Source organism: Neofelis nebulosa, chromosome 8, assembly GCF_028018385.1.
Source record: "Neofelis nebulosa isolate mNeoNeb1 chromosome 8, mNeoNeb1.pri, whole genome shotgun sequence".
Classification (NCBI taxonomy): domain Eukaryota; kingdom Metazoa; phylum Chordata; class Mammalia; order Carnivora; family Felidae; genus Neofelis; species Neofelis nebulosa.
In genome coordinates, this window is record NC_080789.1 from 137,974,945 (window position 1) to 137,991,920 (window position 16,976).

The following is a 16,976-nucleotide window of genomic DNA, read 5'->3' on the forward strand; positions in this document are numbered from 1 at the left end:
AGACCAAGGTTTCTCATCCTGAAGTTCTTTAAAACGTACGCCACATTTTGAGACACTTACCCTTCCCGTCTTCTCATCAAATCCCCAAGTGAGCCTGTTGGGTTCCTTTCAAGGGGCCTAATAGTGCACACTCCACAAACACATTAGAAAGCATTGTATCTTTGGGGGTTCCTCAGAGCCTAGACAAGTCTATTGAACTTGACTTCTTACGGGTTATATTATGAAATTACTTTTCTCCATGTCCCCAAAATGAAACTTTGTTACTTTTTAGAAAACCTACGCAGACACATGCTATCCCAGAGATTCTGCGCCGCCCCTCCTGTGACAGGCAGAGCTCCTAATCCAGAGTTACTGACTTGGCCCGATAATCCTCTGGATTGAGCCTTCGTGACTTTTCATTTTACAAATCCTTACTTTAGCCAAAAACTGGGCCTAGTGAGTTCTCATAACGTTTCACTATTTGTTTACTCCCTTCTATTTCTATTCTCTTTAACAAGGTCGAGGTGGGGAGGTACAAACTAAGGGCTAGAAGTTTTGGTTATATAGGATAAATAAACCATTACTATGGCTTCCTACTTCTGCCAGAACCTGCGATTACATTAAAGTCCAAAACCAAAAGGAAAAACAGGAATTTTAGTTAAAAGTAACTAATAAGCAACGGTAAAAAAACTATTACAGAAATGGAAACAAACATTTCAGTCAAGTTAATTTGGACTCAACTGTCCTACCACTTCAACTACCTAAGTAATGCTTTAATAAACAAAAACGCTTTAATAAACAAAATGTCCCAGTATCCAAAGTGAAAGACTGTACGTAGCACGGAAGGAAAAGAGGATGGAACATTTAAGACTATTCTGAAATTCGTACATCTCATCCATGATCCAGATCAACTGTTTTACTTTTTCTCAGTTTCACTCTTTCCTTCGATAGCAGGGTACAAATGTTATAGCACATGGATATTCTTAAGAGGCTTGAATAGCAAAACACCAGGGGTAAGAATTTAAATGATGGCTTTAGCCATGTTACTCAAAGTGAGAAGCCTATGTCTTTGTAACTCTGTCTTACAAATAAAGTGCCCTGCTAGCTCGAATGCAAATCAGGATTCCTCTAAAACTTCTACTTGGGAAACTTTGTATTTCATATTTTTAAAAAGGCAAAATAATATTTAAAAATCTAAGTAAACTCTGAGGCTCAATGTTTGAGAAATAGGTTGCTTACAGTGAAAGAAATAAAACAGCTTTGGAAATGAACATTCTATGATTATCAACTCTTCAATTCCACAAGATGTTAATAAGAAGACACAGGTTTTAAATTGCAGAAGTAACGAATATTACATATATCCACATTTTTGAGGGTCAATGCACAATAAACTAAAAACTGTGAAAAATAGTGCAATTTGAAAAATAAAAAAAGCCCATCCAACACAATATTTCCAAAATACATGTGTCAGAGAACACTATTTGTCAGTGTGAGGAATACTGTTCTCAACAAAGCTATGAATAGAGACGATGGTTTAAAATAAACACTAGGAGGGGATGGACGCCTGGGTAGCACAGTCGGCTAAGTGTCTGACTCGATCTTGGCTCAGGTCACGATCTCAGGGTTCATGAGCTTGAGCCCCTCATCGGGCTCTGTGCTGACAGTACAGAGCCTGCTTGGGGTTCTCTCTTTCCTTCTCTCTGTGCACCCCCTCCTCCCTTGTACTCTGTCTCTCTCAAAATAAATAAATAAACTTTAAAAAATGCTTTAAAAAATAAAATAAAATAAAATAAAATAAAATAAAATAAAATAAACAATAGGAAGTGACTGTGTGCTAATATATTTTTATACCAAAACTATTTATGGTTAAAAATGTTTCCCCTTTAAGTCAGCATTTTCCAAACAGCAATATATTTACAAAATAATTTTACAGTTAGCAGAAGGAAAAGCACGTCCACACTATGTTAGAAATCTACAGTAAATCTTGACTCTTTCATAATAAATGATCTCAATTATACTCAAGAAAGCACAAGCTTCATGCTCCATAGCTAAGGAGATAGATGAGCGTTTCATCAAGAAATTATTTGACATTACCTCTTCTTGAACAATGTACTCCCACTTAAGAGTCTCGCTAGTGTACAAAATAGTATGAGCACTAAATGGATGGCCGCATTTTTGCTGAGCAATACACATGCTTCATTTAAACATTCAAGGTTATCAGAATATTAAGAGACTGAAGAGGGGGCTATCCTACAAAGAAACACTAAAACAACTTGAAAAATACCTGTCAGTAAAGTGGAAAGAGTGTCTCTTGGGACTTAAGTCACCAACAGAGAGCATGTGGGGAAAATTCAAGTTCAATCACAATGGCTCTAGACATTGAGTTAATATCCCTTCCTGTAGCACCTAGATCTGGGCACATTTCTACTAGGCGTGGATTCAGTCTCAAAAGTTATGTCAAGCTTGGCACAAAAACAGACACTCAGATCCATGGAACAGAATAGAGAACCCAGAAATGGACCCACAAACATATGGCCAACTAATCTTTGACAAAGCAGGAAAGAGTATCCAATGGAATAAAGACGGTTGCTTCAGCAAGTGGTGCTGGGAAAACTGGACAGCAACATGCAGAAAAATGAACCTGGACCACTTTCTTACACCATACACAAAAATAAACTCAAAATGGAGGAAAGACCTGAATGTAAGACAGGAAGCCATCGAAATCCTCAAGGAGAAAGCATGCAAAAACCTCTTTGACCTCGGCCGCAGCAACTTCCTACTCAACACGTCTCCAGAGGCAAGGGAAACAAAAGCAAAAATGAACTACTGGGATCTCATCAAAATAAAAAGCTGCTGCATGGTGAAGGAAACAATCGGCAGACCTGAAAGACAACCAATGGGATGGGAGACGAAATCTGCAGATGACTTATCAGATGATAAAGGGTTAGTATCTAAAATCTATAAAGAACTTACCAAACTCAACCCCCCAAAAACAATCCAGTGAAGAAATAGGCAAAAGACATGAATAGACACTTCTCCAAAGCAGACATCCAGATGGCTGACACATGAAAAAAATGCTCAACATCACTCATCATCAGGGAAATACAAATGAAAACCACAATGAAATACCACCTTACTCCAGTCAGAATGGCTCAGATTAACAACTCAGGCAATGACAGATGTTGGCTAGGATGTGGAGAAAGGGGAACCCTGTTGTACTGTTGGTGGGAATGCAAACTGGTGCAGCCACTCCAGAAAAAAGTGTGGAGGTTCCTCAAAAAATTAAAGATAGATCTACCCTACAACCCAGCAATAGCACTACTAGGTATTTACCCAAGGGATACAGGTGTGCTGTTTCAAAGGGGCACATGCACCCCAATGTTTATAGCATCCATTGACAACAGCCAAAGTACGGAAAGAGCCCAAATGTCCAGTGACGAATGAATGAACAAAGAAGATGTGGTGTATCAGGACACCTGGGTGGCTCAGTCAGTTAAGCATCCAACTTTGGCTCAGGTCATGATCTCATAGTTCATGGGGTCAAGCCTCGCATCAGGCTCTGTGCTGACAGCTCAGAGCCTGGAGCCTGCTTCGGATTCTGTATCTCCCTCTCTCTGTTCCTCTCCTGCTCCTGTTCTGTCTCTCAAAATAATTAAAAACATTAAAAAAAAAAAGAGATATGGTGTGTGTGTGTGTGTGTGTGTGTATACACATACATACATACAATGGAGTATTACTTGGCAATCAAAAAGAATGAAATCTTGCCATCTGCAACTATGTGGATGGAACTAGAGGGTATTATGGTAAGTGAATTTAGTCAGAGAAAGACAAGTATCATATGACTTCACTCATATGAGGACTTTAAGATACAAGACAGATGAACATAAGGGAAGGGAAGCAAAAATAATATAAAAACAAGGAGGGTGACAAAACCTAAGAGACTCTTAAATACAGAGAACCTAGAGTTGCTGGAAGGGTTGGGGGTGGGGGGGGGAGGTGAGGGGGGGATGAGCTAAATAGGGAAGGGGCATTAAGGAAGACACTTGTGGGGATGAGCATTGGGTGTTATACACAGGGGATGAATCACTGGAATCTACTCCTAAAATCATTATTGCACTATATGCTGACTAACTTGGAAGTAAATTAAAAAAAAAAAAAAAAGTTAAGTCAAGCTTGACACAAGCTGGATTCTGCTCAAAGTACCCTGTATTTATCTCCCCCTTTCTCAAAAGCCATCAGAGATACTGAGTGTCTGCTTTTGGACACCTGTTTCTCTTTTTAACAGCTAATGAGAGGAATTAGAAAATTATAAACCAACCTCTGATGCTATGGCACAAGTATCTGTTTTCTATTCTATAAGCATCTATCTGGTCTGAAAGCAGATAATGAGATGAACTAATGCCAACAACTTCAGTGTCACAACAACTGTTAACACAAATCAGCCACCTCTACATCGCCCCCAAACTCTCATGACCACATGCCCTGTTTATAGGCAGGAGCACTCATCAAAGACAGAAACACTCAGAACCCAACACCACCTGCCACTAAAGGTCCTTATTAGTATTCCCTTTAGACGGACTGCAACCTACCTCTGGTAACACTAATTGATGCATCCATCCTCCATCAATCTAAGCTGGCCCTTTGATAGGTGCTGAAGAAGAGCCCATTCCTTAACTATCGGATCCTAAAATGTATTACCTTTACTTTTCAGACATTAAGGGATTGCCAGTTTAAGATAAGTACAACTTTTTTAGAGCACAATGTGGCAGGACCTAACAATAACTTAAATGTGTATACCAGATAAGCATTCCACTTCCAGGAATGTACTCCTTAGACATACTAGCCTGAGTGCACAGGCTATATGTACAAGGGGTATTCCACGCACTTGTATCTATAATAGCAAAAACACAAGATAATCAACTAAACTGCCGTCAGTAAGGAAACACTGTACAACTACTGAATAAAAATCAAAATAAATACATATATACTGACATATAAAAATATCTATTACATACTGAGAAAATAACATGTATTATATAATGTCATTTTGGTAAAAAAAAATACATTACAAATATGTGTTTGAAAATTTACAGAAAAAGATCTAGAAAGATGGGAAACCAAATTGTTAACAGTGTTTAAACCAATGGTTACTGAAGGAGAAGAGGATAAAGGGGAACTTTTACTTGTTACCTTATACATATTACAACTGAGGTTTTCTTACATAAGCATGTATTACTTCTACCAAAATGAATCATAAATTCAAAGAAATACAAATAGAGAAATGTGACAATTTCCCTTGAACATATACCTTTTCCGATGCCATTTGAAAATTGAATCACATTAATTTTGGATTAATGACTTTTTTGGGATTAATGAAATTTGTAGTTACTGGAAATTATAATTTTTTTAAAAAATCCTTTAATTTTACATGATTGAAATTAAAATTTTTAATTCTACCGTTTTCCTTTGGATTTGTTAGTAATAACTTACAGCATTTAGTTTAATACCCACTCTTTTCTGATATGAACCCTGGCTCGGTCTCCTCTAAGACAGAATGTAGCTGGGAGGGTGGTCTTAATTCATTGTCACCAAGTACACCCCCAGAATTCTTGCCATAGTCCTGTTCTCTGTTAGTGTCATAATTGCTAAAATGAGAAAAGAAAAAATGAAATCATAAAGCGAATAGTTCTATTCACAGCATATTTACCATATAAACAAATGTTTACTAAGCATCTAATTTATGTTAGGTACAATTCTGTAATGTTTACCATCTTTGACAGGTCTCCAGAGCTAAGGGCTAAATTTGGTCTATAAGCAGTAACACACATAAGATGAAATGCCTTTCTTTTAATATTCTTTAAGTTCTGAAGAAAATTCTGTTCACAGACAGAAGTTATGCTTATAGTAATCACATTGGCCTCACTTAAAAAAAAATATTTTGAAATGAAGAGTAGAGATTATAGAACTGCATGCATGTTCTACTGGTTGAAAGTAACAAAATCAAATAGAATACAGTTAAAGAAAATCTCTCCCCACCACTAAATATGATTCATCCATTCTTTAGATACAACTATTAGTGGTGCCTATTCCATATATATGAGAAACTGTCTCTACAATGAAAGCTTAGACTAGAAAAGGAAGATGAACCTGTACAGAAACCAATACTATAAATACGTGGGAGAATCTAGAACACAATGTAATGGATGCATCATAGGGATTCCATTAAGATGGGATATATCAAGACGTTTCAGAGGGATCGATAACTTGAAGTCTGAGTAGGTGCTCAAATAATAAAGCCGAAAGAAGGGCTAGCCCGTATATTTTCTGGCAACAGAAACAGTATGAGCAGAGAGAGAGAAACATATGTAAAAGGAACTGTGGGTAGTTTATTTGAAGAATTCAATGTACTTTAAAAAAAATTAGTATATTTTTAGTTTTATAATAGTACACCCTTTTTTCAAAAAGGATCTGAGGCAGAATTGTGTGGATGTTATCAGGATTTTTCAGAAGAAGTTGTAATACTGACGATATTCATTCATTAAGCAAACAGGTTATTTATGTCAAGAGGGGAGAACTAAATTGGGAATCAGGAGACCAGGAGGGTAGGCCTACCATTAACTTGTTTTAAGACGTTAGTATTGCAACACTGTTGACACTTGCCTTCCCAAATATCATGCCCTGTTTTCTTTCCTTCCCCCAAACTACAATTTTGTTTAGGTATTAGGTGATTCCATGCTTTAGGCGGGAGGGGGAGGGAGGGAGGGAGGGAGACACAGAGACAGAGACAAAGAGAGAGAGAGAGAGAGAATATGAGTGAGTGTGTGTGTGTGTGTGTGTGTGTGTGTGTGTGTGAGATATAGAGAGAGGGAATTTAGGCTCATTATGGTATCTGGCCAATGAGATGTGAATGGACATCAGTAGAGAGAATTCTGAAGGAAAAAACACATTCTCCCCATCTCCATCTTCTAGCCTTAGGGCGTCGTTTTAAGATGTGTTTGCTGCCCGGAATTCCTTGCAACCAAGATGAGATTGATCAGCCGGCACATTAAGAGTGAAACAAAACAGAATCTCAATCACTGAAGAAGTCCTTGAAATGCTGAACAAATTCACTTGGAGCTGCCCTGCCTCTCAATCTTTTGAGATGTGAAATAATAAATGTTCCTTTATTGTTTAAACCACTCTCGTTGGCAACTGAAAACACACTATGAACTTGGTTTAAATCGTTTATTTTAAGGTCTCATTTACTTGGAATTATCTTTTTAAAAAGTTTTTTTTAATGTTTATTTATTTTTGAGAGAGAGAGAGAGAGAGAGTGCCAGGTGGAAGAGGGCAGAGAGAGAGGGAGACACAGAATCGGAAGCAGGCTCCAGGCTCCGAGCTGTCAGCACAGAGCCTGACGTGGGGCTCGAACTCACAAACTGTGAGATCAGGACCTGAGCCTAAGTTGGACGCTTAACTGACTGAGCCACCCAGACTCCCTGAAATTATGTTTCTAAAGCTCCTTTCCATTCTAACACTGTGACTTTACCAACTGCCTTCCTGAAGCCCTGTTATGTATGAGGCATTGTGCACTGCACTAGATAATTTATCAAATTCCTCTTTTATTTGTCACCATGCATGGAGACATTTATCCTAGTATTTATTAGCAAGAAATCACAAAAGCTAATATAACTTGAAACCTAAAATATAAGGGTATTTAAAGCCTTTGATTCCCACCTACTCGATAAGTCTTATCTCCCTCCCACACACAAGGGAAAAAGACCCTTGATTCAGATCACTCCTAATGTAATTTCCCTTATTAGTTATATACAAAGTCTGATTTTCACACACCCCCACCACTTCAAGTTTTCCTCACATTGAAAGCCCCCAAATCTAGCTTCTCTGATGACTTAAAAATTTTCCACCCGGCTAGAATCATTCTTCACAAGCATTCCACGGATATTTACCATAGTCCTGCTCTATGTACAGGTCTGGGCTGGAGCTAGGGAACACGGGAACAAACGGGAGACTGTGTGTCTTGTCTACCTGCGAGAGTGGTCTCTAACATTTAGGTCATAATTTCAGAACTGTCTGTGAAAGTTCTGTTCAGAACAAGCTCCTCTTCCATGGAACAAGTAATGAAGGGCACACATTTTGTAATCAGAAGGACTTGGCAAGACAAGATTTTGAAGCTAGGTCTTTCTACCTTTGTGACTCTGAGAAAGCTGCTTAACCTTTCTTCCCCTTCTTTTTAAAAATAAATGTCATCAAGGCACATACACTAAATAAAAAGCCGCATACCAGTAGTCTTATCAATCACTGCCCCTACCCTCCCAGGGAGCCCTGATTTCCATTCTTCTTAGGCAATCACTTTCAACTTTAGCTCTATCTTCTGGTAGAACTCCGTGTTTCTAAATACAATAGCTGTATAAACTCATATCACTAATTTTCCTACATCATTATTCAATGTTTCAATAAGTTGTATGCATTAATCATAGCTGGGCCACACTGGGTAGTCAATTTCCTTTTTTACATGATGTTTCATTTTTCTGAATTTAAGATGGTCTCTGCTTAAAATTCTCCCAGAGAACCCAAATCTCCTCCGAACAGATAGATACATCAAGTGTTTGGAGACGCCGTTTGTGCAGCATTGTGTCCTCCGGCTTCAGTCTGGACCTGTGCTCCCCGGTGAAGGACCTGTGCTTCAGGTGAAGGACCTGTGCTTCCCGGTGAAGGACCTGTGCTCTCCAGTGAACCAAAGAGCTTTGCGCCCTTGGTGGGGGATGCTGAGATACAGCACTGATGTATAAATGTTCAGCACGATCCCAGTTGGCAGAAACCGATGACCTGACTCTAAAACTTACATTCAAAGGATACAGAACAGCCAAAACAATTTTAGAAAAAATGGCAAATTTGAAGGATTCACCACCTGATTTCAAGAATCACCACAAAGCTAACGCAGTCACAACTGTGGTGTTTTAACGATAACACATACAGATCGGTGGGACAGCATGAGAGCTCAGAAACTGTCAGAAGGCTGCCAATATAACCCAAGAGGAAAAGAACAACTTGAAAAAAGATGATGCTATAACCACCAAATCAGAAAAAACAAACATGAACCTCAACCCCTACCTCAAACCATAAAATTCAAATGGAAATGAATGACAGACATAAACGTAACCGCTAATGCTATGAAGTTCCTAGAAAAAGATCAAAAGAGAAAATTCTGACCAGGGGAAAGGTTAAGATTGCTTAGGCCATAAAAATCAGTTCCCATAAAAGAAAAACTGATACACCGGACTTCATGAAAATTATAAAACCTTCTGAGCTTCAAAAGACATCATTAAGAAATTAAAGTATTTGTGAAGGACGTGTATCCAGAATATACAAAGAAGTCTTTTTTTTTTTTTAATATTTATTTATTTTTGAGAGAGAGAGAGACAGAGCATGAGGGGGAGAAGGACAGAGAGAGGGGGAAACACAGATTCCGAAGCAGACTCCAGGCTCTGAGCACAGAGCCCAATGTGGGGCTTGAACTCATGAACCGTGAGATCATGATCTGAGCCAAAGTCGGAGGCCTAACTGACTGAGCCACCTAGGCGGCCCCAGAGTACACAAAGGACTCTTAAACACACTTCACAAACAACATACTAACAGCAAGTACGTAGTACGTGGGAAAATGGTCAACATTATTAGTTATCAGGGAGGTGCCACTTGCTCACCAGAATGACTAAAATTAGAAAGACTGAGAATACTAAGTGTTGACAAGGATGAGGAACCTCTGGAACTCTCATACATTCCTGGTAGGAATAGAAACCTATATAGCCAATTGGAAAAATGTTTCACCAGTTTCTTACAAAGTTAAATATGTACTTACTTTATGGCCCAGCAATTTTATTCCTACATATTTACCCAAGAAAAATAAAACATTATGTCCATAAAAAAAATGTGTACACGAACTTTCGGGGCACATAAGCTAAAACTGGAAACAATCTAAATGTTCATGATAGGTGTTTGGATAAACTATGGTCTTTTCATACAATATACTATTCTACTCAGGGATTTAAAAAAAAACCTGCTGATGCATGAATCTCAAAAACATTAAACTGGACAAAAGAAATCAGACATAAAAAGTACACACTGTAGGATCCATACATATATGAAGTTCTAGAATTGGTAAAACTAATCTGTAGTGATAATCGTATCAGTGGTTGTTGCGGGTGGAGGGCAGGAATAGAAAAACTGACTGCAAGTGAAGCAGGCATGAAGGAACTTTCTGGGGTGATATAAATATCCTATATTTTTATGGGTGTGTTGCTCACAGGGTGCACACATTTACCAAAATTCACTGAACTATATACTTAAAATGTGTTTAGCACCAAATATGGATATGCGATAGCATATAACATCTGACCCAAATCCAGTAAAATTACTGGATTTTATGTGACCATAAAAAAATTAATCTCAAGAGCCCCATGCTTAAAAAAAAAAACCAAACCAAGAACTACTTATAAATGACATAAGTTAAATTATAATGAAATTTAAAATGTTTGAACTGAATGACAATGAAAACACCTATCTGAACCTAGGCACATGCAAAATATCTACAAGAAAAAACTACAAGAAAACCATTAATTTTAAACGCACATGTTAAAGAAAAACATTTGAAAATCAGTGAACTGAAGAGTCAATTCAAGAACTTAGAAAACAGAGAAGTGGTAAATTCAAAGAAAATAAGCAAAGGAAGTAAGTAATAAAGATTAGAAGCTAATCGAATAGAACAAAGAACCACAGAGCAGGAACATATGTGGTACATATCCCCCCACCTGAGCCTTTTCTCACATATTTGTATCAGTTAACTACTGCTTAGTAACAAGCCATCTCAAAATTCAGTAGCTTACAACCACAATCATTTACTACTGATCACATTTCCACAATGTGGGCTGAATTAGGCTTAGTCCAGCGGGCATAGCTCCAATCCATATCTCTCTCATCTTCCTTCAGCCAGTGAACTAGCAGAGGCATGTTTTTCTCATGGAAATGGCAGAGGTGCAGAGAACAAATGCAGAACACCAAGTCCTCTTAAGGTTTATCAGGCCTGAAACTAACATACTGTCATTTCTCCCTGATATTATTGCCCACACCAAGTCATATAGCCAAACTCAAAGTCAGCGGGGAGGAAGAGATATCCTGTCCCTTTAGTGGGAAGAAATGCAGAGTCAGGGCAGGAACGCAAAGAGGAGGAGAGCCCTGGGCTTCATAATACAATTGATAGTGATGATGGTTGTACATCCTTGTGAATATACTAAAAACTAATTAATTAAAAACCAATGTAATAAAATACTACATTAAAAAAATAAGAAAGAAATGCAATCTACCACAGTATCACTGTAAGGATGTTGTGCGTATTCTTGCTTTTCATATTTGAACAAGATGAATTATCCTGAACCAGCAGAATGCTCAGGATGTAGGCAGGAGTGAGAGCAGTCTTCCGTTTTCTTAATTTAGGAGTTCCCCCTTCTTCGTTCCTGCATCCAAGGATTTTTGAAAAAATAATACGGTTCCTTTGTTGTCAACCTGCAAGTGTACTGTGGATCAGGAGGGTGTGTGTACTTCCAGCTCTGTTTTCCTCCTCAAGATCACTAAGAAGACACATCCCTTGCTTTCCAAGGTTATATACTCACTTCTAGGGAGTATTTTGCTAGCTCATTTTAAGATCTCTGGGCCACTCAGGTACTTTCCAATTCCTCTCTGCATTCCTTAACGGACACCATACGGCTGTTCAGTCTCAGCCTGTTAGGCAACGATTCTTTTAGGATGGGACTGCTGCCAGGACTGGATGGCTGCTGGAAATTTCTGAGCTATGCCCCCTCTGCACAACTCTGCCTTTTCTCATAGAACTGCTGGGGCTTCCGAACAGTACTTATGTATATATTCAAGTTTACCGGGTTTCTTTTTCTCCTTCACTTGTTCAAAATGTAGTCTGAGAACTGCCCCCTGCCTCCCATTCTTTATGGAAGTAGAATGATTAAAAACTAATCTGGCCTGTTCCTTTTGGAACTATACGTTCAGTCTGATGATTTGGTGTCATTCTGTTTTGTTCTTCAGGGAATCAGACAGAAGACCCATTCAACCCACAAACTCACATCTTCCAGTTCCGGGACTAGATGGTGGTTTCCTCCCACTGTGTAAGACAAAAGACCTCCTTGACTGGTGCTCTATCTTTCTTATCTTCACACTCTTATTTTCTAATGCTTGTGGCCCTTTTATTTTGGGGGGAGAGTTCTTCAGCTTTATTATCCAATCCTTATATATTTTTTTCTGCTCTTACAGAGCCCTTTTCTGTTTTCTAAATAATTAAAAAAAAAATAGAACCTCCTCTTTCATGGATGTCGTATCATTTCTAAAGATGCTATAGTTTTATTTGGTTGAAGTTTCTTCTGTTAACTGCAGTAAATTTATTTCTACAAAGCTCCTTTTATTTCCTACTTGTTTATCCCTGTTTGATTTCTTTCTTGTTAGACACTTGCACCCAGTGGCTGGGGATCCTCTGCTGTCCATTTATGTTTACATGTGAGGCACTTAAGGCTGCCTGAAAGTCTGGTGCATCAACAGTGCTTCTTGACCAGCAGCCCTTACTCTTTCACATGATCTGATGGTGATGCAGCTGTTGAATTGGGCAAACTCCCAAAGTCCGTGTCTGTTAAATATTTTGCCATGGTTTGGTAAGTTTCCCCAGAAAAGATTCCTTTAATACCTTGTTTAGAGGGAGCATAAGCTTGACTATTAGTTCTGAGAATCACACAGGAAGACAGTTCTGGTTTCACGCTTCAGTACGCTCTCACTTAATCTTCATTTTCATTGAGGTGCTCTGCCCCTACCTCTGCTGTCTGGCATGCCCAGTGAACGTCTCCTGAGTGTCAACCTTCAGTCCTCCGTCTGGGTAGAGGGGAGGTAGACAGTTGTCTGGGTGCAGACAGCAGGGAAGGGAATCCAGAGCGTGAAAACTACAAAAATCATCACTCGGACCTTCTATTTCCACTCCACCCTTTATTCCCACCTTGACAAGTATCCGGTACTTCTAAATCCTGAGCTGCTGCCAGACTGCCTGGTGGGACTACACCTGCCCCTTGATGGCTTCCGGGTCTTCAGCCTTCAGCATCCTCTAATCCACAAAGTCACTTATCACCTGACCATCTTCTTTCTAGTTTCCCAAAGCAGACTGCACCTGGCATCTACTTTCCCATTCTCTTTTTGTGGATTTACAACTTTATTGTTTTACTGTAACCCCAGTGGGATTTCCAGAGGGTGTATACAATTGGACATGTTACACTACAAGTGTCTACTTAATATAAGTCTTAATTTCTTCAATTAAAACATGTGGACTATATCCTCTAACTCTGGTAGTTACTATTGCCAGTGGTTGTTACTTTAACTTTTATCATTATGAAGACTTCACGTACTTAATGTATTGGCCGCAGACCTAAGTATATATCAAACAGCCAATAAATATTTCACTTAAAAGGAATTACCTTTTAGTGCATATATACTCAATAAGCAGGTCTTCATATCACAAAGAGTACAATCTCAAGTAGATCTTCAATGATATTTCTCGCACAGCACTCTCTTCCTTCCTTTCAGAGTACTTGTTATGATTCACAATTACATATTCATAGTTACTTCAGTAATGTCTACTTCCCCAATGAATCAAGCCCTATGAGGGCAGAAACCATTTCTGTTTTGCTTACTCAGCATCCAACCCAACGCCTGGCATACAGTAAATATGTAACTGGTAACTAAATAAAAGAGTACATAATATTTAGACTATTTAATCTGTCCCAAAACTCAGTAAAAGGAATCAAGTTTCCCATCTTGAAAGCAGTCAAATGCTAGTACCAAAGTCTGACAAAGAAAACATAAAAAAAGAGATTAAAGATTTACCTCTCTTATGAATACAGATGACTAAAATCTTAAAACATATGCACTGGCAAAAAGAATCCATCAGGATGTGAAAATGATAACAGGTATCAATCCAGATTCGTTACAGGATTGTTAAAAATTGGTTCCATAAATAGGAAATCCAAACATTTAACTAACAACAAAGATAGGTGGAAGTAAGACAACCACAGAGAGGCTGCTGGGTGGTGGGGTGACGCAGAAGAGAAACCAAATGGCAGACTGTCAAAACGAAGTTACCTTCTACCTGTTTATATTACGATGCCTTATAATGTGCACATTTTTGTTGAAGAGGGTTTTTTAAATTTATGGATTATCTGTCACACTTAATCTAAAAAACAAGCTAAGATGCTCCCAAATAGAAGATTTATTTAATAACACAGAAAAACGTCCTACCATAAACTGTTTAGGGGAAAGAAAAGCAAATTACAAAAGAGAAGCATATGTACCCATACATCTTTAAGAACACACACCACAGTTTAAACAATGGTCGTCTTCTGCATAACACTTAACAACATCCACTATCTTTCTTGTTTATTTGGTTATCCTCTCAGCACTAGTTTATTCATTTCATGAGTACAGGGAATCTGTCCTTTTCCAAGCTGTATCCCCAGTGCCTAGATCAGTGCCTGGTACACAATAAGGTTTCAATAAACATTTATGTAATGAATCAATTCATTTTCCAGATCATTTTTCTACTCACCTTGACCCACCTTCCCCTGACTTACCACTGAGTTCCAGCTATACTGATCTTTCTGATTCAGGCTCTTTCCTCTTTTCAGACCTTTGCATATGCCGTTATTTCTGACTAAAACGTTCTTTCTCCTGTTCCGTCCATGGCTTAGTTCCTGTTCTTCCTTTAGTGAAATCTACAAGTTTTTCCCTCAGAGAAACCTTGTTTTCTTTAAAGCACTAGTGTTTTCTTTAAAGCACTCATTACAACATGCAATTATTTTATCAATTTCCTTTTTGGGGGCTCATCTCTCCCACCAGACTGTAAGATCTATGCAGGCAGATACTCTGTCTTGTTCACCAGAGTCCCCCAGTGTCCAGCAGAGCTCACAGCACCACGGGAGGTACTCAATACCAAGTTATCTTTAGGTGGGTCAAGTACAGGTAATTTTTGTTTTTGTTTTTTTGTAACTTTTTGTATTATCTAAAAGTTGACATAAGCATAAATACAATCTGGGGGAAATAAAGCAATTTTCACTTTGTAAAAAAAAAAAAAAAAAAAAAAAAAAAAAGAGATCTCCTACAGCCCTAAGTGGAAGCAAGCTAGTTTTTTAAATATGAAGACAAAGTAAAGCAAACAAGTGGAAATCACAGTTGCCATAAGGCAAAACAATGGAGCCCCATAAACAAAGTGTTCTGTTAAGAAAAAGAAAATACTATGGAATGAGAAAGGTAGGATTTTCACAAAATTTTTAAAAGATATAAAAAAGTTTGCCAGACACAAAAGTTTAAATGTTTTCTCATGCCCAGATAATCATACACAGAAGGAATAAAAAAGCAAATGTGAATGAAGCACAAAACACCCATATCACTGTTTTACATTTCAGAAGATGACCTAAAACACGGACCGTCTGCACACACGGGAGAGTTGTAAGAAGCAATCCTGCTCTCTAGAAGTTTCCGCAAGGGCTTCCTCACCACCATACTTACAGAATCCAGGGAGGACTGGGGAGCAAGGACCTCGGGAAGCCTTTACGGACCTTCCAACCTGTTCCTGAAGCCCCACCCCCTTCCAACCTGTTCCTGAAGCCCCTCCCCCCCCCCCCCCCCCCCAAAGCTTCATTCCCTAAAGTCCCCCTAAAGGTTAGACACCTAGTCTGTCCCTTCTTCCAGTCTCGCTGGCGCCCGGCGCTGGGGAAGGCAGCTGGCCAGCCAGCTGGGGCGCCCCGGCAGCAGTGGGGGACCGGGCCCGCGCTAGGGGCCGGCCCCTCCCTCACCTCATGGTACATGGGGCTGGGGGCTGTGCCCCTGCCCCGCCGGCCCGGTCGGCCCCCTCCCGCCAGCAGAGGCCAGTGCGGCAGCCAGGGCGGCGCGGGGCTGCTCCTTTTAAAAGTCAACGAGGACCGCCGACCGCGAGCCGGCGCACGGCGTAGGCGTAGGCGCAGGCGCAGGGCCCAGACCCCCAGGTGCAGACCCCGGCAAGGGGGTCGTGGGAGCTGCAATCGGGTTCCAGGGCTGGCAGATCAAGCGGAGCGCCCTTGGACCTTCCTCCTTCTCTGAGGTCTCCCAATACCCCTAGGTGTTCATTGGTATTTTACAGTGACTGCTCTAAGCTTCCATTTCTTCAAGGGTCTTGCCCACGGGCTCTCAGTCGTGATGAGGGATGGCAAACCTCAGATCTAAGCTGAAATCCAGGCCTTTTCACTACAGTGATCCCCAATTATTCCAAATCAGTGCCCCTATAAAGCTTTCCCAGTCGTCTATATAAATCCACCAGTTACAGTTTCATGGGGCTTTCTTGTAGAATTTACAAAAATAGGTCTATAGAACATGATTTTGAGTACTCCACATACTCCAGGAGATGCTGATATCAAGCACCTGTGGTTAGGATGCTGATATCAAGCACCTGTGGTCAGGATGGGGGTTCTCTCTCTCTCTCTCTCTCTCTCTCACACACACACACACACACACACACACAACCCCGCAGCCCTAACAAAATCTACCAAAAATAAAACTGAGGGAGAGGGCATGAAGTATTTGGCCTGACCTAAGGACATCTTTGCTTTTGACTCACGTTTTAACAAAGTTAGAGAAGACATCCACATGCATTTCCCAAACCATATCCGCATTTGCTAGAGGAAAATCTAATCAGGAGATCCTAGAGAATCATTACCACTATTGTGTTGTACATATAGAAAACATTCAGGAAAATCTGAACTCACAAAGCAAATTGCTTAAATCATAATGAATCACGTCGATTAATTATGTAGTATTTAAAATAACAAACTCGCTTTGGGTATTTAGTATATCCAGTGGAAGAGAAATTTTTTTTTTTAAAAAAACATTTTTGGAGGATTATATCCATTGTGTGAAATGAGATCTACCCACGC

The 16,976-nt window shown here is 39.5% G+C and overlaps 1 protein-coding gene across 7 annotated transcripts in view; it reads right to left on the minus strand.

Moving 5' to 3' along the window:
• Positions 1–16,976, minus strand: part of TASOR2 (transcription activation suppressor family member 2) — an 80,803-nt gene that overhangs the window by 54,738 nt on the left and 9,089 nt on the right. For 2 of the 7 annotated variants that reach the window (XM_058681994.1, XM_058681992.1), the window contains exons 1-2: positions 15,864–15,998; positions 5,491–5,624 (exon numbers count right to left, since the gene is read on the minus strand). The exons of 2 other annotated variants lie outside the window; for them this stretch is intronic. In XM_058681994.1, the coding sequence (XP_058537977.1) occupies positions 5,491–5,624; positions 15,864–15,868 (139 nt within the window). In that variant the 5' untranslated portion in view covers positions 15,869–15,998. Of the gene's footprint in view, positions 1–5,490; positions 5,625–15,863; positions 16,002–16,976 lie in introns of those variants that run through there. 3 more of the 7 variants (XM_058681997.1, XM_058681996.1, XM_058681999.1) reach the window with 3 other exon arrangements.